The 20,707-nt window shown below is 41.5% G+C and overlaps 1 protein-coding gene and 1 long non-coding RNA gene across 14 annotated transcripts in view; both read left to right on the plus strand.

Annotated features, from left to right (window-relative positions):
• The first annotated feature begins 2,414 nt into the window (after positions 1–2,414).
• Positions 2,415–20,707, plus strand: part of TSC22D1 (TSC22 domain family member 1) — a 133,914-nt gene continuing 115,621 nt past the window's right edge. For 11 of the 13 annotated variants that reach the window (XR_012159014.1, XR_012159017.1, XR_012159012.1 and 8 more), the window contains exon 1: positions 2,785–6,221. Coding sequence is in view for 6 of the 13 variants with exons in the window: in XM_073344783.1 (XP_073200884.1) it covers positions 3,385–6,221 (2,837 nt within the window). In the remaining 7 variants the exon portion in view is untranslated. The other 2 variants (XM_073344830.1, XM_073344746.1) reach the window with 2 other exon arrangements.
• Positions 6,234–18,615, plus strand: LOC140911639 (uncharacterized). The gene is made up of 2 exons (XR_012159062.1): positions 6,234–16,236; positions 16,492–18,615. It is a non-coding gene; the product is annotated as an uncharacterized lncRNA (long non-coding RNA).

Below are 20,707 nucleotides of genomic sequence, written 5' to 3' on the forward strand. Positions count from 1 at the left end.
AGTTATTCATGTGCAGTTAAATGTTTTAATGCTATTTAAAGTGGGGGAGAAAAAGTTCTACCTGTTTTCACTGACCACATATTTTAAAACTCACTTTATTTTGCTAAAATGTTCAGAAAAAAAAAATCCCTTCTGGGCTGAGACTGATAATGGAAAATTTCAGCCCGAAGAAGAATTTCTGAGAAAATTGCGGGAATTTATAATGGAAGGAGACTTGCCACTTTAGGCTTGATTTTGAAAACACTTATGCACATGCTTACCTTTCAGCATGTGTAGTCCCATTAAAATTAAACATGTTTATAAGGTCCCGATGCTACAACGAGCTCCATGTGGGCAGCTCCTTGCACATTTGCTGGAGCCTCCTGGAAATTAATGTGGTTCCATGCAGAGATCTGCTAGGCCACCTCATTGGCTGGATCAAGGACTAGCTCTTGATGAAGTTTTTTCTTATGTCGGCCCAGTCTATACTGGGAAGTGCATGGTGCTAGAAAACATATTTACTCACACTTTTAAAATTCTTGTTCACACTAAAGACAAAATCTTGTTTAATGTTGTGTTAATGTTTTCTAATGAATTGTGGGCCATTTCCAACACAAATCCAGGTTGAGAAAACCTTGATTATCATACACATTGTAAGGAGAGTGGTCACTTTAGATAAGCTATTACCAGCAGGAGAGTGAGTTTGTGTGTGTGTGTGGGGGGGGGGGGGGGGTGAGAAAACCTGGATTTGTGCTGGAAATGGCCCAACTTGATTATCATACACATTGTAAGGAGAGTGATCACTTTAGATAAGCTATTACCAGCAGGAGAGTGGGGTGGGAGGAGGTATTGTTTCATGCTTTGTGTGTATATAATAAGATCTTCTAAACTTTCCACAGTATGCATCCGATGAAGTGAGCTGTAGCTCAAAAAGCTCATGCTCAAATAAATTGGTTAGTCTCTAAGGTGCCACAAGTACTCCTTTTCATCTTTCTGATGGTAGACGGAAAGTGAGAGCTTTCTTCTTTTGCAGAATGTTGGTTGCAGGCTGTTGAAAGGGGTGCTATTTTGATTGGTGGATTTAAAATTACTACACTATAATTTAGCTACCACCAACACGTATATTAATTGTGAGATGTGAAATGTTGCACGGGAGTGTTTCCTTTAGTTATAGCTGTTTTATAAGAAACATTTATCTATATACATTTGATGTAGATATAGCAAATTAAAAAAAGCTGCATTCATTAGTTGAATCTTTTTTGCATGCAGCTTTGAATGTTTAGCACAGCGATGATATACTGTGCTTAATATCTTATCATCTCCGTTGCCTGTATCACTGTAGAAAAGATCTTTGCTGCCTAAATATTTATATATTCCTAAATTTTTGGTTAATCCAGTAAGAGGTACTATATTATCTACAGCACTGACATTTATGAGGGAACAATTGAACTGAAAACATTTTAATGGTTGTGAATTCACATCTTCCTCTGCTGTAGTTCATAGGTTTCAGGTGAGTGGAAATCTGGGGGGCGAGGGGGAGGGAGTTGCGCTAGGCTGGAGTTAAAAAGCATGAGCCCACCTCCAGAGCTTCACCCAATCCAATGAAAGGATGAGTCACACCAGAAACATCTCCACTAACTGCAGTGACCAACTGTGCAGTAGCCAATAAGGGCGCTATTTGCACCCCACCCACCAACCTCTCCGCTTCCCCCACCCAGCCCTCTATGGAGAGAGAGGGGGACCACATGGCAACTGCAGTTTGTTGCACAAAAGAGGCACGTGATGCGGGAAAAAGGCAGCCCTGATGATAAAGCCTCAGGTTTCTCACTCAGCAAAGGGGGGTGGGGGTGGGGGGGAGGAGGAGAAGGAGAAGGAGAACAGCAATAGCCTGGATCGAAATTAGAACCGATGGAAAGATACAGAACTTAACACTGTAGCGACCTCTGCAACAGGATGGGGAGGGGCCGGGGCCGATCAGGTGCAGCCCGAGCTGCGTGGGTCTGAGACAGTGACGTTCTGCCCGGGGCGTGGCCGTGGCCTCTCCCCCCTCCCTCGCGGTACAGCCCGTGCAGTCACCCCATTCTCCCCCCCAGCACTGCGGGAGCCTATTAATAACCGGTGGGCCGCTCCGCCAATGGTAGGCGCCCAGCCCTCTCCCCGCGGCCAGCCCCGCCCACCCGGATTCGCTGGGCCAGCCGAGCGCCCCGTCACCGCTCGGCAATTTCCGCCGGCCGGAGCCGAACCTATTTCTGTCCGCTGGCTCTAGACAGGCCTTTATGTCTGCGGGCTCAGCGCGCCTGCGCCGCCGCCATCTTACTTCCCTTCTTCTCCCTCCCTCTCCGGCCAATCCCTCCCCTTGCCCAGCTCCGGCGCCGTGCTCCAATGCCGTGTGAGGAGGCCTGGGGGGCGGGGGAGGACGAGTCGCGGTAGCGGGGGAGCCGGGGGGCAGACAGACCCAGCAGAGGGAGGAGGAGGAGGACGACTCATCCCCAGCCTGGTTCTGCAGAGGAGCTCGGCGTGAGCCCGAGGGAGCCGGGGCAGAGCGGCTGAAGCGAACGCCCGGCTGCAGTAGCGAGAGGGAGCGGCGGAGGGGGAGAGGCCGGGCCGGCTCCCCTCCCTGCGCCGGGCTCTCCTGGGGGAGGAGGGCGGCTGGCCGGCCGGCTGGCTGGCTGGCTGCTTGTTCCGGCCTCCTCCTCTCTCTCTAACCACCCCAAAATGATTCAGCTCCATGGCTGCCACTGACGGGAATGTCCCTGCCCGGCTCAGGCTGCCGCCGCCGCCTTGCTGCGTGCCAGCCTTGTACGTATCCGCCTGCGCCTTGCTGCTGCTAGGCGCCCCAGCCCGCCGCTCCGCGGAGCCCCCGAGAGCCCCGCGCCTCTCCTCCGCACCCGGCCGCCAGAGGCGGCGGCGGCCGCTCCCCCGGGGCCCCGCGGCGGGGAGGTCTGCTCTGCCCTGCCCTGCCCACAGTCACCCCGCTGTAGCTACACACAGCTCGGCTGGGAGCCGGGGAAGGGGGGCGGGCGGTTGCTTTCTGAGTTGGCCGGATAACGTGGGTATTTGCTTTTCCCCCCGGAGAAGAGGGCTCGGGGGGAGTGGAGATCGGAGGGGAAAGTGAACGGCGAAGGAGTCTGAACTGAAAGTGTCACATTCACTGGCTCTGATCTGAAGGCGGCGGAGGGACCCGGCCTCGCCCCCCCCCGCAGCCCCCGAGAGGAGGAGGAGGAAAAGGGGCGGTTTAGTGACAGTGCCGGCTGTGCCGAGGCGTCTCAGCCTGCGCTGTGTGCGCCAGCGGGGAGAGGGGGTTGTGTGTGTGTGTGGTGCCTCTCTCCTGGGTTGCATGCAAAGCTAACTGTGGCTGTCTCTCTCCGGGCCGGGGAATTGCACTCTTAAAATAAACCCGGTACAATGCACCAGCCTGACTCAGCCGCAGACATTAGTGCTAGGAAGATGGCGCACCCGGCAATGTTTCCTAGAAGGGGCAGCGGCGGCAGCTGCGTTACTGCGCTCAATGCACCAGGTACCGGCGCTGGTAGCGGTGCCCTCTCCACCGAGGATTATCCGCCGCCTCTGCTCATCCAGCCGCCGCCTCCATCTCTTGCAGCATCTTCATCGGCGGGTGCACAGCCTCCACCCCCTCCTCCACAAAGCCTGAACCTCCTCTCCCAGTCTCAACTCCAGCCACAGCCTCTTGCACAGGCTGGAGCCCAAATGAAAAAGAAAAGTGGCTTCCAAATTACCAGCGTGACCCCAGCTCAGATCTCTGCCAGTATGAGCTCTAACAACAGCATAGCGGAGGACACGGAAAGCTACGACGACCTGGATGAGTCCCACACTGAAGACCTGTCGTCTTCAGAAATTTTGGATGTTTCTTTATCCAGGGCCACTGACTTGGGTGAACCTGAACGGAGCTCCTCCGAAGAGACTTTAAATAACTTCCAAGAGGCTGAGACTCCTGGGGCTATCTCTCCAAACCAGCCTCACCTTCCTCAGCAGCATACCCCTTTGCCTCATCACCCACAGCAGAGTGTTGTGATCAATGGAAATGTTCACCCTCATCATGGTCACCATCACCACCACCTTCATCATCACCATCATGGGCATCATCATCCATCGCATCCTGGGGTGGGCAGTACACCAGCTTCTGGAGGACCACCCCCAAGTCCATCATTTAGAAAGCTGTCCACCGCTGGAAGCTCTGACAATGTTATCACAACTGCACCAGTTTCTGCTGCATCATCCACTGGTACACCTGCATCTGCCCTGTCTAATATTCGCACTACGAGTACTCCTGGCAGTGTAGGTGTAAGTCCTGTTACTGGAACTAGTACGTTAAGTAATGTGGGCGGGGGTAGTCCTAGTATGACAAGCAGCATGCTTGGTAACGTTAATATAAACTTAAGCAACATCACAAGTGCTGCTAATGTACATGCTTTGTCTGGAGCCAGCAGCAATGTGAATATCTTGAGTGGTGTTGGCAATGGTACGAGTGCTTCCTCTAATATCATTAATAATGTTACTAATCCAACTGCAGGAATGGCAGTAGGATCAAGTCAGCAGCAGCCTGCAGCTGGCACATCAAGGTTTAGAGTCGTAAAATTAGATTCTAGTTCTGAACCTTTTAAAAAAGGTAGATGGATATGCACTGAATTCTATGATAAAGAAAACACTGTAGCAGTTACAGAAGGAGTAGCAGTAAACAAGGTGGTAGAGACTATAAAACAAAATCCATTTGAAGTGACTTCTGAAAGGGAGAGCACCAGTGGGAGTTCTGTTAGCAGCAATGTAAGCACACTGAGTCACTACACAGAAAGTGTGGGAAGCGGGGAAATGGGAGCACCTACTTTGATACAACAGCAGACATTTCAAGGTGTGGGTCCACAGCAGATGGATTTTAGTAGTACTGGACCTCAGACTATTCCAGCATCCAATATACCGCAGAGTATTTCTCAGTCACAGCTCTCACAAGTACAATTGCCTTCTCAAGAAGTAAACTATCCACAGCAAAAGCAAGGAGTCCAGCCTTCAGTGCAGGCTAGTCTAACAGCTGTTACTGGTGTTCAGCCAACTCCAGTTAATGTGGTAGGGGTATCCTCTTTAGGTCAACAACAACCTGCCATTCCAAGTGTGGCTCAACAGCAGCTACCATATTCTCAACCCTCACAGCCTGTGCAAACTTTGCCTGTTGTACCACAACAGCAGTTACAGTATGGACAACAACAGACACTTCCTACGCAGATGGCCCCTGCACGAGTTAAACCAGTGAATCAGAGTTGCGTGACCGGGACCATACCGGACTACATACAACATCAGCAGATACTTCAACCTCCAGTGCCTGCTGTGCAATCCAGCTCTACAGGAGTAGGAGCAGGAACACCTGTTCCTGTTGCTCAGGCACCAAGCATCCAACCTTCTGTACAAGTACACCCTGCTGTGGCACCAGCTCAGCCTGTTGCACATGCTCAGACAGCAAAGCCACCTGTAGGTACTAGTGGTCAAATTGTTAACACTGGACAACAAGGAAGCGTACCTGCTGTGGTGCAGCAGCAGCCACCTGTTGCAAACCAAATTACACCTTCAGTTATGCAGCAAAGTGCTGCTCCTCCGTCTTCACAAGTGGTGCAGCCTGTTCAGACTGGGATAATTCAGCAGGGGCTACAAGCTGGGGCTTCAAGCCTTCCTCCGCAAATGGTCATTGCTTCACAAAATGCTTTATCTGTACAACCCCAGGCACAAGTAGAAACTGTAGTTCAAGGAATGACCAGCCAACCATTGCCTGCAGTTAGCCCTATACCTTCTACCAGTACTGTTCCTGCACCAAGTCAAGCTAGTTCAAATGTACCTCCTGGTATACCTTCTGCTCCTGTAATTTTGGGTCCATCACAGAACATAGCACAAGCTTCAGCTGTGCAAAATGGGAATTTGGTTCAAAGTGTTAGTCAGCCTCCCTTGATAACAACTAGTATAAGTATGCCAGTGGCACAGAATGTGCCACAACAGATACCGCTCACCACTACCCAGTTCTCTGCACAATCACTAACTCAGTCAGTTGTAAGCCAAATCGAAGATGGGAGGCGCCCTACAGATCCTTCCTTAGTTGGTTTACCTCAAGCTGCCAGTGGTGACGGTGGTGGAGCATCGGCTGTTTCAGATGGGAGTGGCAGCAACATAACCTCCTCTGCTTCCCTTTTTCCACTGAAGGTACTGCCATTGACAACCCATCTTGTTGATGGTGAGGATGAGAGGTAAGATCATGCCAGTAACTTTACAAAGAAACCATATCACTTTTATGTACATTAGTTTGCAATTACAATTGCAGTGATTTCATAAGATGAATAAGTATAAGGCTGCAGATATAGTTGTGATACCTGCTTTGTTAGGAAAAACAGTTTTTCAGGTCATGACGACATATTCAGCTACTGTGTTAAATTTTTGTATTCATTGCACTCTGAAACTATGTTGCATGAGTACACTGTCTATGTGTAGTAATACTTAGCAGGTTGTCTCCCTTCATTATATTATATGTACACACAATGTGTATAGTTGACTGGAAAAGTATGCTTTGGAGCGTGGTGGTATACTTAGGTAACTTAAAGTTTTTGGGGAGCAATTCTTAAATACCATTAACTATTTGAGATTTATTTTTAGGTATATTTTACAAGCCTAAGAGTTCTCTCCATCTCAGATTTCCTTTTTGAATCTTGACATCATCATGGTTCGGTCTGCTGTGAATGAATACCTTATGGAAGGTTTGGGCCAGCCACTTCAGGCAATATGGAGGTGGAGTGGGGCTGCTCTGGGGTGGTGGTGGGTGAGAGGAGATTATTTTAAAACAAATTGTTGAAACTACTCTGACCCTAGATGTTTTCTCCCAATGGTTCTCTGCTGCTGTTCCTCCCTTCCAACCACACTTTTGCTGCTCTTTGAGCCCAACCCAAGGCAGTTGGATGTTTCATTCCTGGAGTGTCCACTTTAAAGCCCTATTCTGTTGCTGGAGTTGCTCAGTTCTGCACAGGCCTTTGAAATTGGTGTCTGTAGTACAGTCTCTGAGGAACCATTGTTAAACACTTGAAACATGAGGGGTTTTTAAAAATAGATGAGAACTGGGTATCTTAATTTGTATGTTTGTGTATGTGCGTGTGCTGGTTTCTTTGGCAATGTGTAACTGTCAATTTCAAAGGTTTCTGCTCCCTGTACAGAATGTAGCAGCCCTGGCAACAGCCATTTACAACCATTATTATTTAATACTAATGTTGTAGCTGTATGTGGTAAACCCAGTTGGGATTAGGGCCCTATTGTAATGGGCTCTGTAAAAATGCATATGAGGACATGGTACTTCTTGCAAAGAATTTACAGTCTGTGGCCTTGTCTACACTACAGGGGAAATTCAGTCTAAGCTACACAATTTGAATTAAGTGAATAGTGTAACTCAAGTCAACGTAACTTAGATCTACTTACCATGAGGTGCACGCTATGAGATGCTCTCCCGTCGACTCCCCCTTCTCTTCTCAATCCGGTGGAGTACAGGAGTCAACGGGAGAGCGAACTGTGGTCAATTTTAGCGGGTCTTAAACCTGCTAAATCGACCGCCGATGCATCGTTCTCTGCTAGTCAATCCCCTGGTAAGTGTAGATAAGCCCTGAGAAGAAGAAATTCCATTAATGTGAGAGGAGGGTAACTTAGGACAGAAATAAATAGCCTTGAAAATAAATGGAAAAAAGGAAAGATTCAGGTTTTCCTCCTTGGATGTAGTCGCAATGAGAGGTGATCGGGTGATTTTTTTTTTTTTTTTTTTTTTAAGTCTTAGGTTCATACAGCTGTTTAAGTCCTGAGAACTAGCAGAGGACAAATTTGTCCCCCTTGTGGTAGATCTCAGGATGCTGAAAGGGGTTCGATATTAATGTTAATATATTATCAGCAGTCTTTGATACTGTTGATCATGAGGTGTTGATGTGCTTAAGGTGGCTTTAATCATTCTTTCTAAAAGATCCCAGAGGGCTAGAAGGTTGCTCATTTTCCATGAGGGCTCTCGCTTAAGAGGTCTCACAATATTTCATTGTTGGCCCACTTTCTTTTCAACGAGTATGTGAAGCTGGTAGAGGAGGTATTTAGATGTTATGGGCCCGCTGTGTCACCATTATGCTAGTGATGATCATCTTTGTGAGGTTTTTTTTGTTCTGTTTTCCCTTGGAGAACCTGAACATTGCTCTTTGCTTTTCTAGTGTTGGAAGCAGTAATCAAAACTGATGCTAGCTGGTGTGCTAAAACCAGTTAAGATGGCAGTATGCTTTTTGATATTGGAAAGAGTTTTGAGGAATTGGCTGGGGTATGTGACTGCACACTTATTTTGAGGGTAGAAATCAGCTGTTTTTCACAGTTGATAGATTTGTTTGTAGTTCTTGAATCCCAGGTAGTAGCAGTTGCTGGGAATGCTGCCTTCTTCAGTTTCTTGGCTGGCCAAAGAATACATCCTTTCCCCTCCCACACAGACTGTGCCCTCATTATTTATGTCTTTGTCATCTCCAAGTAGACTACTGAAATGTGCTCTCATGTAGCTACCACTGAACATCACTCAGATGCTTCTCTTAGAGTAGAATATGGCTGCTTGCTTTTTAAAGACCTGTAGAGAGAAGACTATACTATCGCTGTGCACTGCACTGGTTGCTAGTCCACTGCTTATTCAAAGATTATTTACAGATGTTCTAGTACCTGGCTGTCTCCGAGATCCTCTCCCATGTATCCCTTTCAGAATATACCATTAGTGGGAATGTTTTTCTTTCCATCTGGGGATGGAATCCTGGAGCTACTGAGAAAGTATCTTCAGTAGCAGATCCTTGGCTCTGTAATGCCTTTCCACTTGCAGTCTAACAGAGTCTGAGTCTTGTACCTTGCGACATTTCCTAAAAGTGACATCTCTTTGGTTTGGCTTTTCTCTGATATCCTCAGCCACCAGTCTCCTTTAGTAGGTGTTCTTGGTTTTGGTTTGTTGTTTGCTATAGGGTGTATGTATTAGATTAGATGCCTCCTGTTTAGGGAACAATATTGTATTACGTACCTGGACACTCTATGCCTAAGAAATAGGCACCCTAAAATATGTCTAAAGTAAAATGTGGGCTGGGGATTCTAGACTCCAGGCGGGCACTACATTTTCTGATTTAAGATTAATATGTGAACATCACAAGTGGTTCCAAATCTGACAAGGGAAAATGTAGAAGAAAAAATGTAATTGAATAATGCTCAGTGACAGCATAATTGGACTGGTGAAGAAGTTGTAAAATTCCATTGTGAGCATGCATCTGAAGAAATGTCTGACCCATGTAGTATCTTGTGTAAATTATATTGCAGCTTTCAATGGAGCCATTTTATAATTGTGTGTACAGTCATGTGTCAATGTCCTTTTGCCTTAAAATTGTTAACCCTATTACCTCTTTAGAGCAGTAACTGCACTCTTTCCTGTGCCCATTATTAGTACATAGGGTGTTAAATACTCTGCTGTTATCTACACGCTTTTAAGAGGAGAGAGAATTTTCTCTTTGAAATAATAGCTGGTATTTCCCCAATATAAGTCAGACTGCTATATTTAGAAATATAGCAGAGAAGCCATAAAAAGGAACATAAAGATGCACTCCCTTCAGGATATCCTGTGGAAAATTAATCTATGAACTTCAGTCATTGAAGAGAGAGGGTAAAAGCAATAGTGTTACAGCTGCCATATTAATAAGCTGTTTCCTCTGGCTGCTGTTGTCTTAGCCTGTCAGATACACCTCACATTTTGACATGTCAACCTCTCAACTTGTCATCTGTCCTAATAGCTCAGTTTCCTAAAATATAGGCAACTTCCCTTTTGGTGTTTAGGTAATTTCTTTTTTCTTGAGTCAGAGTATATATATTGATTCTTCATAAAGTTATCTCATTTGTAGGTGGCTCTTGTCTCAGTTTACACAGAGACTGATTATTAAATCAAGTCAATTTCAAACAATCTTTGATCTTCAGATGTTTTAAGTATGGAAATCTTTCTTCATTTTATTTTTAATGCCCTTGAAATCTTTCAAATAGATAAACAGATCTTAATAAATATTTTTCCATTACATTTTCATGTATGTAGACTTTGTATTGCAAAATGAGTCAAGATAACACCTTCCTAGGCAGTGCGTTAACATCATATGCAAATAAGTTCACAGTGGGAATCTGTGTGTGCAATAAAGAGCACAGCTCTTAGTATTTAGTTTACATATAAGTACAAAATCCAAATCTGTTGTATTTCTACTGATTTTTATAGGTACACAGTTAATTTAAATCACACTTTGTTTCAATTTGCGTCTCATTCATAAATGTTGCTTGTAATGATGGTAAAGATCAGACAAATCTTTTTCTTCACTTGTTTTCTTCATGCACTTCAGAGCACTTTATGTGTAAGTCATTTTCACTGCATCCTCTCTAGTCAGTCTGTTTTTTCACCTGTTTGTGTGTGTCTTTCACATAGTAACAGGGTGTGAGAAACCAGTTTTTAAAAGTAGGAAAATGATTGTAAACCCATAAAAACTGGTATGGAGACTTCAAGGCATGTGTAGTACCTGAAACTATTTTACATCCCCCATCCCCCCCGCACACTGAATTTCAGATTGCTGATATCTTTAAAATTGGACAGGTGGCTGAGAGACGTTTGCCTGTGTATAGACTCTAGGATTGGTCCAAGGGTTCTTAAAGTTATGAAAAGGGAGGATGGATGAAACCAATCCAAGTGAATTAAGCACACTGGTAAAGATTTAAAAAAAAATGCTAACTGCAAGCTAATGCAGTCAGGAAAGAGGGGAAATGAGATTTTAAGGATGTCGCTAATCACCTCTGACCTATGGTAAGCAGGTCAGGTTGTAGAATTGTGAGTATAGCATGATCCTTTCTCTTATTAATGCTTTTAATTTTTAAGTTTACAACTTAGTGAATTTATATGGAGCTTGTTTTTAAACTAAGATTTTATCATAGGCTTTATACATTGTGAACTGGGGCTGTGGGGGAACTGTGGGGCATCCTTAACATGGCATAGTACTTTAGCGGTTTGCATTGAGCTTCTGAATTTGTGTAAGCTGTAACACCAGACTGTCAGCACTATCATTGTTACAATCCGTTAATTTCAGAAGCTAAATTTAACTTCATAAGTTTGCCTTGAATTTGAAATTGTCATTAAAATTTGCACCCAGAAGAGCATGTTTGAGTCTATTTTAATAGATCTTTCATAATTCAGTTTATTAACAGAACTGGAATAGTACACTTACCTTCTCACCAATAGTGAGTCAGATTGGTGAATGTAGTTTTGTCTTGTGATGCAGAGAACACTCTTGTTGCTGTGTCATGCTGTCGGGCTCAGCTCTGCAGTCTGCACAGAGGAATAGGATGCCATGCATCAGCAGGAGTGACTTTGTCACTGTTATCTCTGCTTTGCTGGAAGCGAAGAGGGAGGAAGCAGGGTACTCCACTCTCATTTTCACCAAGCAACTGCTTCTGGAAAGAAGTGTGGTCTGTCCCCATTATTTCCTGCAAGAGTCTTGGTTCACTCTCAGGCCATGATGTGTTCTGAGACATAAGACTCTGCTCTTCCAAACACACAATGCTTTCATTGAGAGGACTCGGGATACCCATGTGGAAGATGCTCTCTTTGGCACCTTACATAGATGCATTGCTTCCCATTCCATGATACTCTGACACACCAACCACTGCAGCAGTCCTCGCTATTCCAGTGGCTCTACCGAAGGGCAGGAAGAAACCAGCAACACCTTCTGCTATATGCTGGCCTCTAACACTGTTCGATATGGCTGGTTGTCATAGAAGCTGAGAACTATACTTTTCCAGCCAGTAACTTGATCTCTGCGGGAATTTTCTTAAACCTTTAGCGCTCTAGTTTTGTGTGCCTTTTTGTCTTCATTATTTTTAAAAACTGAAAATAATTCATAGTCTGGTTAAATCCTTTATATGTATGTGTAAGAAATAAGGAGTTGGAGCTATTTAACACTGAAAAGCAGCCACTGTGAAATTTCTCAATTTTTTTTAAAATAAATTTAATTCTTGTGAAAATTTCTAGTCTGACAGAATCGGAAAGTACAGCTTGTCAGCTGGCAGTACAAAACTTCCTGCCCTTACTATGTACTACAGTCCTGATGATGAAGTCCCAGTTGAGTAAATAATACTACTTTGGTGGGATTGCAGAATTATCTGGAATGAGTAAAACAGTGAGCTATATGAACCAATATAAGTCCGTTTTAATGAAGTGTAAAGTTTAAATGGCTAGCACACATTTGGAGCACAGACAAAGAATAAGTAGTAGTAAAGTCATTTACCTTGGCGAGAAAAATAGCATGAATGGAAGACCTTTTTTAGCTGGATGGAAACAAGTCTGAAAAAAACATGGGAGTGAAAATAGCCAACTAACATGAGAACACCGGAGAAGTATAACATTAAGCAGAAGTATAAACTTCATGCTTTACCATACACTAGGAGAGGGGCTGCAGGTGAGGGACGATGATCAATCGAGAAATTATTTCATGGTAACAACTAATATAAATGAGGTAAGAGAACTATTCATAATCTCAAAACACTATAGGACAAGAAACAATAGCCTGAAGCTAAGGAAGGCAGGGAAAAGTTCTTAAGCGGAACTGGAGAGCAGAATAGACTCCCAAGATGTGTGATTGAAGCACCATTGTTAAGGAGTGTTTTTTTTTTTTTAAAGGCTAAAGACATTAATGTCAGTCATGTGGTGAGAAGCTCTACAAAATAAGACGTCAGATTGGATGACCAAACTTGTTTTTTCTGGTCCTGCTATCTGAATTGTACCCTTTTGGTCCTTGGCCTGCCATTGCAAACTGTTGACACAAGTTTAATTGTGAAACTTACTGTTGTGCTGTGAACATTTAACTCCCATAAACTCATTGCATGAAAATCACCAAACAGTTGTTATATAGTATCCGTTTTTGGACCTGGTTTATTTTATGGTAGAAACTATATGTGAAAGACTTCATCTCCCAATGAAGTTGGGAAGGAAGTTTTCAGAGCAGAGAATGAATAGAACATGAAAGCATGATGTGTCTTGCCTCTTGGGTAAATCCTTGCATTTGAAGAAAGCTAGTACACATGGTTAAATGGATATTTTATCATTAATAGTTAGTTTGTGAATTGATGGCATGCTAAAGCCTATTGAACAGGGACTCTCATGACTTCGACATTATGTAGAGGTTAAGGGACCGCATTTACCACATTTCGTATGTATGAGTAAAATATTTGTTTTTTAGTATCCTGTTTTAGTGAAATTATAAGTGTTCATAATTTTGTACTGTAAAATCATGAGTGATTACAGTTAGAATGGACCAGAATTATGTATTTCCATTGTACAATGGCTGTCAACTATTTTTCTTTGAGCTAGCCATCCCATTGAAGTCATAATGTTTATATCCCAGATCAGAGCACTCCATTAAAATAGACCTTTTAAATGAAATTTATTCCTCTTTAAGTGATCAGAAGTGACTCCTGACTTCCCTTTCCTCCTCCACCATTTTAATATACATTGATTGGCTGTTAGTTATACAGCAATTCAGTTAAGTTACTAATGGTGTTCATTTATTGTTCTGTACCAAGATTTGCAAAAATAGGCATCTAAATCCGTATATAAATAAGTGGCTTAACTTTCTGAGGTGTTGAGAACCTAACGCTCCTATTGAAGTCAGTGGAGCTCCAGATATTGGGTAACTCTGAAAATTAGGTGACTTATGTAGGTGCTTAACTTTAGGTATGCAGGCTTAAAATTCTTGGCCTACATTTATATTTCACTAGTAGTGCAGAGTCAGCAAAGCTATGGAAAAGTAGTGAATTTTATTGTTTTGCACAGAACTGTTACTCCATTTCTGGGACAAATTCTGCCCTTGGGATTGCCTGCGCAGACTCATTGAAGGAAACGGTGGTTATTGTACAGGTGTAAGGCAGAGTTTTGAAGGTAATTGGGGTGAATAGCTTGGGAAATGACATGGCTTTACTTTTTGGCTAGCGGTGCTACCTTTTTTTTTTTTTTAAGTCAACTTTGTAATCATTGAAGCACAAACATGGAAGCCAGTAGCATCATTTTTACAATAACTTTTCATGGGGAGCAGGAGGTGGAAGCCTACCATACATTTGTGCATAACTCGAGAGAAACAAAATGCTGATGCCTATTGAAAATATGTAAACTAAATGTTTTGGTTCAGTTATGGACTTCCAATTGCAACTGGAGATTCTGTACAGCTTGTGTTCTTCGCCCAACCTGGTACTTCATACTGTAGAATATTAGGCCCTGATCCAGCAAAGCACTTTAACCACATATCTAGTCCCATTGTCATTAAATGATTGATTGGCTAACTTATTCTGTTTGCATGAATATTTCCTTATTGGTTTGCATGGCCATGAAAAGAAATTTGCAAGACTTCTAGGAGGGATGTATCACAAATTCCTGACACCCCCCCTAATTTTTCAAACTCAGGCCCTGTTGCCCACGTGAACAAAATGTAGAACACTGTCCAAAAAATGCCAAACAAAACCATGTTAGTGGAGTTTTAGGGATGAGATTTCAAACATGCCAGTCAGAAAATTCAGTTGTGGGCAGTACAACAATCTTTACACCATCCTTTTACGAATATGTAATATTTTGTATGTGCTGTCCAATTTTATCTTGCAGTAGCTGTGTGCAGTATGGCACTCACAGCTGAGTTGCACAGCTTTGTGGGTTTGAACATAAATGTACCTCTGGTATAACTGGAGTACTTCACTAGTAAACCTTGTATCCAGAGCATTACAACTTTGATTCATTCTCCAGAATAGCAGAAGCAGCAGACTGAACCTACATTGGAATGTGGTTTTTAAACATGGATAGTTTTATTTGTAAACTGTCTTCAAATAGATCAACAGTGCTCCATGCTATCACTAAGTGTCAGTTTTTAAAAATAGTTGTCAACTAAACACAAGACACCTGAACAATTTTTAAGTGGTGAAAAATATTTCCTGCATGTTCAAATATTTCCAATAGCATGAAACATTAAAAAAAAAAACTAACATTTTTGATTTCTGTGCTGAGTAGTCTTTATTCTTAGCACAGAAATGAGTTTCTTCAAGCACTCAAATGAAAAACCGATATATAAAATGGAAATACCTTCTTAACCTTAGCTTTTCCTATGTCTGTGAACCGCCAGCTGTGCAATGCCAAGGGATTAAATCATCTGAAAGAGTAAGTGGAATTTAGACTTCTGCTAAGCATCTCCTTACCTTTCCTCCACCCGACTCCAGGAACACTTTTGTATGGGCAGATGTACCTAACATCATATATGAATGTGATACGTGACAACTGACAGTTCTGATTTCTGCAATTGCTCTTACGTAAATTATAAGAACAAAAATTTAACCACGTTAAAATTGGTTTCACACACTGGTCACACACTTAAAGTAACTTCACCTTTTAGCAAGTCATTTAAAAAGATTTCAATTTAAAATTATTGCTCAAAATGAAAGCTTTTAGTTTTAATTCTTTACTTATGACCTGCCTTCATACTCCTCTGATTTAATAGTCTTTAGGGGTGGTGGAAAATATAATATCTTCCCAGCAGTGTACACAACTTAATTATAGAAACCAGTGCTCATTCTAAACTCCAGTCCTTGGCATTTTCTTTAACAGCAACAAGTACAAAGCAATAAAGGTGTGGTATGATTGGGGTCAAAAGAGTCCATACTTAGCGTATGAGAGCCTTTTTTGCTTGTTCAGGAGCTCTGAAAACTTTTAGTTCTTTTAAAGAAGAATAAGTTAAAATTACTGAATGAGAACCCAGATCTGTTCATTAGTTGTTTATATATGCTGAACTGAATCTAATATTGTAAACTCAACAGTACTAACTCTTGACAATCTCTTCTTAACTGAAACCCAGAAATGTTCTGTATGAATAATATTCCTTCAGTTTCAGTATTCTTAATATCTTTGATTAGAAGTCTACTTATTATTCTAATACTCCTCATAGTAATTACATTCTAATATCTCAGTCCTGTTTGTGATACAGACACTGCCATTGATGGTCATAGTATTTATATTCTAAATCAAACTTTGAGTCCTGAGATTTTCTTTTATTATTAATTATGGTGCTTCTTTAGCAGGCCTTTAGATGTGTTCCAACGGCTGCTTAATTGGATAAGTTATTTGAAAGCCAAATCGGAAGGCCCAAACATGCATTGAGAATTCTATCCTATAACAATGGAAAGGTATGATTGATTAGTCCTAGAAATAATCTCAGAAAACTTCTTAACTAGATTCTCTGCAGTAGGATTATGCATATGGCACAAGGTGGTGTATGCTAACTTTGGATGTTTTTGCAGACATGGATAACTTCTCTTTTATTAAAGAAGGTTGACATTTAGACATTTCTTATGAATTTCTTCCAACTGGCTAACTATATACTTAACTAATCCCCACAATGCTTTTGTGGTATGTAAATAAGTATTATCCTCACTTGGCAGAAGAAGCAACTGAAACAGAAGTTGAGAGTTTTGGCTGGGTCCTTGTCAGAGCCTGGATTCGAAACAGGAGGTCCCAGCTCCATCTGTAGTCCACTAGACCACAGTTTCTTCCTGGCCCCGCTGAAGACGATGGAAAGGCACACATGGGCTTCTGTGGGTCCAAGGTTTCACCCTTGATCATGTATTTAATGGCAGCATTATAGAAAGGCAGAGAGGTGGTTCTAGAAGAAGTCATAGCATTTAATGATTCAGTCTTACGTGCTGAAGGCCTTCTGCAAGATACTGAATGTCTTCATTTTGCCTTGATGTCTGTTGTATGTGAGGATGCTCATCAACTCATAGTCTGTGTCTAAAGTCTGGCAAGAAAAGTTTCCTATTAAGAGTTTTATAAGTTAGTCTATTATATTAAGGAAGTTTTTTAAACAGCTTTAATGTTTATAAACTACTTAACTAAAAATATTGACTCTAGTCTGAGATTTCTATAAATTACCCATAGCTGCCTTCATCTTTGGGAAGTTTTCAGGTTTAAAAATTAATAGGGTTCCACATACATGTAAAATGTTTCAGAATATTCCTTTTTAAATCTGTTGGTTAGAGAAATGGGGATTGCTTTTTTTTTTTTATTTCCACTTAGTCTTCATCTTATCTGGTAGGAGCATAAAATTTGGTACAAGTGAAAGCTGCTGTGTTAAATGGCTGTACATTAAAATAGTTGCTTAATAATTTACTGTAGTATTCAGATGGGTCTGAGGTGTAAGTGCACAGGACTCTAATCTGTAGAATGAGTTCAGTATGTTAAGAATGGGACAGCATATTGTACTGCCAAATGCTGTTAGTAGGAGTAATATCTTAAACTGGGTGAAATTGTGAGTCCTAAACTTGTTTTTGGAAATTGTTCAAAGGGTTTTTGTGCAAATCCTCTCTGCATTTTTTTACCTGCCAAGTTTATAGAAATAGTGTTTACAATTTCATTTTTGCTGTAAAAGGGAGTAATTATACTTTAAAAAAGGGGAGCATGCTGAACTATTTCTAACCCCTTTTTAAAACTAGATCTATGAAATTACATCAAGCTTAAATACAACTATTGATAGTGTCCTTTATCTGTGCTAGAAAATATTAGTGAATTTAATGATATATTTTTTTTTGAGTTGTGAACACCAAGACTGCAGTGTTGATCTTGAGATATATGTAATCTCTGTTGGAAAGCTGCCAAACATGCTGTCTGTTTGAGAATACTTGGGACTTTATGAAAAGTATGTACATTTTTTTTTTCTGGCTTCTTCTGTTGTACATTTCTGAATGGGTTTCTTATTCCGTAATGAATGGTACTCTCTCTAAACATTTAATGTGGCATAACTTTAAATGTTTTATATGGCTACCATATATTTTTGTTGTGATCAGTATGTTGGTTACCTTGCCTGTTACACAACCCTAAAAGTAGAGGTTAGTTATCTTCTTGCTGCCGACTGCTTATGTTGGAATACAGCGAGAGATGTTACTCAGCACCTTTGTTCCCTTTAATAGGCTAGAAACTAACATGTGAATAGAGGGAAAAACTTGATAGTGGGACACCTTTATTTTTTGTTCCTAAAAAGGGGTTGTATTCTAAAGAATGGAAAATAGAAATAATTTTTAAAAGTAGATGACTTAACACTGAAAGTCTTTGATTTTTTGCATTTGTCAAATGGTTTGAATGAATGGTCCCTACGTTTTAATGTACCTTGTTACTGTATACACTATTTAAATTCTAGAACAAGATTCATTTTAATATGGATGTTAAACTATTAGAGGAAAAGAGTATCTCTAGTTTTTGGCATTCTGTAATGTCAAATACCTGTTAAACAGTTGATTTAATAGCCTGTAAATATCACAGAAGTAGTTAAAGTAAGAATTCTGCAAGTAACACAGTGGAAACTTAAAGTATGTACACGCGTATATGCTTATAAACAAACCTGTTTTGAGATTTATTGACCTAAAAAGTCTCTCAGCTTAACAAGTAAAATAGACCTTAACAGTTGAGCTGAAATGTGACCTGAAAACTTTTTGTAAACTTGAAAACAAAAAGCAATAGCATCAACAACCAAAAAAGTGAGATTCCACAAAAACAAAACCTACCTGTTAAAAGGTTCGCAAAAAGAAAAGGAGTACTTGTGGCACCTTAGAGACTAACCAATTTATTTGAGCATGAGCTTTCGTGAGCTACAGCTCACTTCATCGGATGCATACCGTGGAAACTGCAGAAGACATTATATACACACAGAGACCATGAAACAATACCTCCTCCCACCCCACTGTCCTGCTGGTAATAGCTTATCTAAAGTGATCATCAAGTTGGGCCATTTCCAGCACAAATCCAGGTTTTCTCAACCTCTGCCCCCCCCCCCCCCCCCCCACAGACTCACTCTCCTGCTGGTAATAGCCCATCCAAAGTGGATAGGCTATTACCAGCAGGAGAAAAGGAGTATTTGTGGCACCTTAGAGACTAACCAATTTATTTGAGCTACAGCTCACTTCACGAAAGCTCATGCTCAAATAAATTGGTTAGTCTCTAAGGTGCCACAAGTACTCCTTTTCTTCTTGCCAATACAGACTAACACGGCTGTTACTCTGAAACCTGTTAAAAGGTTAAAAATGAAACCATTTTAGAATTCATATACCTGAATATTTTAAAATTGGGTCTTCCTTTATTTAGGTGATATGAAAAGATTTCAGTGTTCTGTATTTTTCCTGCAAGTGATGATGACATAGTTAAAGTATGGTTATGGTCAGGATGGTGACTGTAAAAAATAGCATCTTCTGAACCCAACAGATGTTTCCTTTATCTCATCTGCTTAATTTTCTGAACGAATAAGATTTTTTCCAAAAAATAACTGCGCTTGATTTTTTATTTGTTTGAGATGAAGAACATACCACCCTCCATTTTCTTCAATGAAATTTCAGATTGCTCCATATCATAGCATTCCTGCCTTTACTGAAGTGAAGCAAGAAAACTTTCAAGCATTGTTAGGTGTTTTTCACTAACTTTTCTAGAGGAAAAAAGAATACTGAGTTTGAATTTGAGTAAGTAAATGAAAGAATGAACTGTCTTCAAGTATGTGATTTAAAAATCTAATTTGTTTTTTTAGTTTACACACATTCTGTTATGAGTTCTTAAACTTTTGAGCACACTTATAAAGAGTTTAAGGTTATCCTCATGTGATGGGATGTACAGATCCCATGTGGAGCCTGAAGGGGCTATAGGACGGTACTGGTCCCAGGTAGCCTGGCCCCTCCAGACCTGCAGAGCATGCTCCAATTGGAGAAAGGGTTGAAAAGGGAGTAACCCAGCTCAGGAGGGGAAGGTATGGGGAGGAGGACAGGCCTTGTGTGGAAAGCTCCTGACAAGGACACCAGAGAAGCCTTCTCAAGGGAAGAGTGTAAGATTGATTATTTATTTTTAGTGGCCTATAATTCAGCCAAATGTGCATTGGATTTTCCTGGAAATGGCAAAAGGCACATCTCTAACAGAAGGGAGGTTTCCCTCTTCCTCCTGTCAAATTTTAAGTCTCTCTGCTCTAAAGCATGGTGATTCTACAGCTTCTCCATGAAACAGCTGTAAGAACTTTTTAACCTGGGGAACACTGTTTTTTCCTAACCTTGTTCTTGGACAAGGCTGAGCTGTTTTAGCTGAGATCTCATAAATAAAAATAAATGAGTTTTGGTGAGAGAAAATCTCATGCTTCAGTACATAAGCCAACTTCTAACTATTCAGGGTTAAGAGGAAACTTTCCCTGGGGCAGGTTACTCATACCTACTTTCAGCAGTTTTCTTGCACTTTCTTCTAAAGCTTCTAGTATTTGTAGTTGTTGGAGACAAGATGGTGTACTGATCCAGTATAACTCTTATGTTTCAAACTAGAAATAATAAAACCAATGGAGTCATAAATCAAATCTCAGTTTTGCCTAGTTGAGTACACAGGCTCAAGGTAGGTGGAAAGGAGGGGAAACTAATGTAATGGGATGAAAAGGCAAATTAATAGTAGAGATTTTTTTTCCAATTCAGTTGTTTATAGAATCTCAAATGATCAAAACTGGTCATGTAACCATTAAATACCAACCATAACTCAGTGGCATAAGGCACTGGCTTTATGTAATAATAAACTTTAAGATTGTGTTGGATCTTTTAGGTACAGAAAAGTTGTAGCCAAAACAATATTGTACTAAAGCATCACTACAAA

This window comes from Lepidochelys kempii, chromosome 1 (genome assembly GCF_965140265.1).
Source record: "Lepidochelys kempii isolate rLepKem1 chromosome 1, rLepKem1.hap2, whole genome shotgun sequence".
In the NCBI taxonomy this organism is placed as follows: domain Eukaryota; kingdom Metazoa; phylum Chordata; order Testudines; family Cheloniidae; genus Lepidochelys; species Lepidochelys kempii.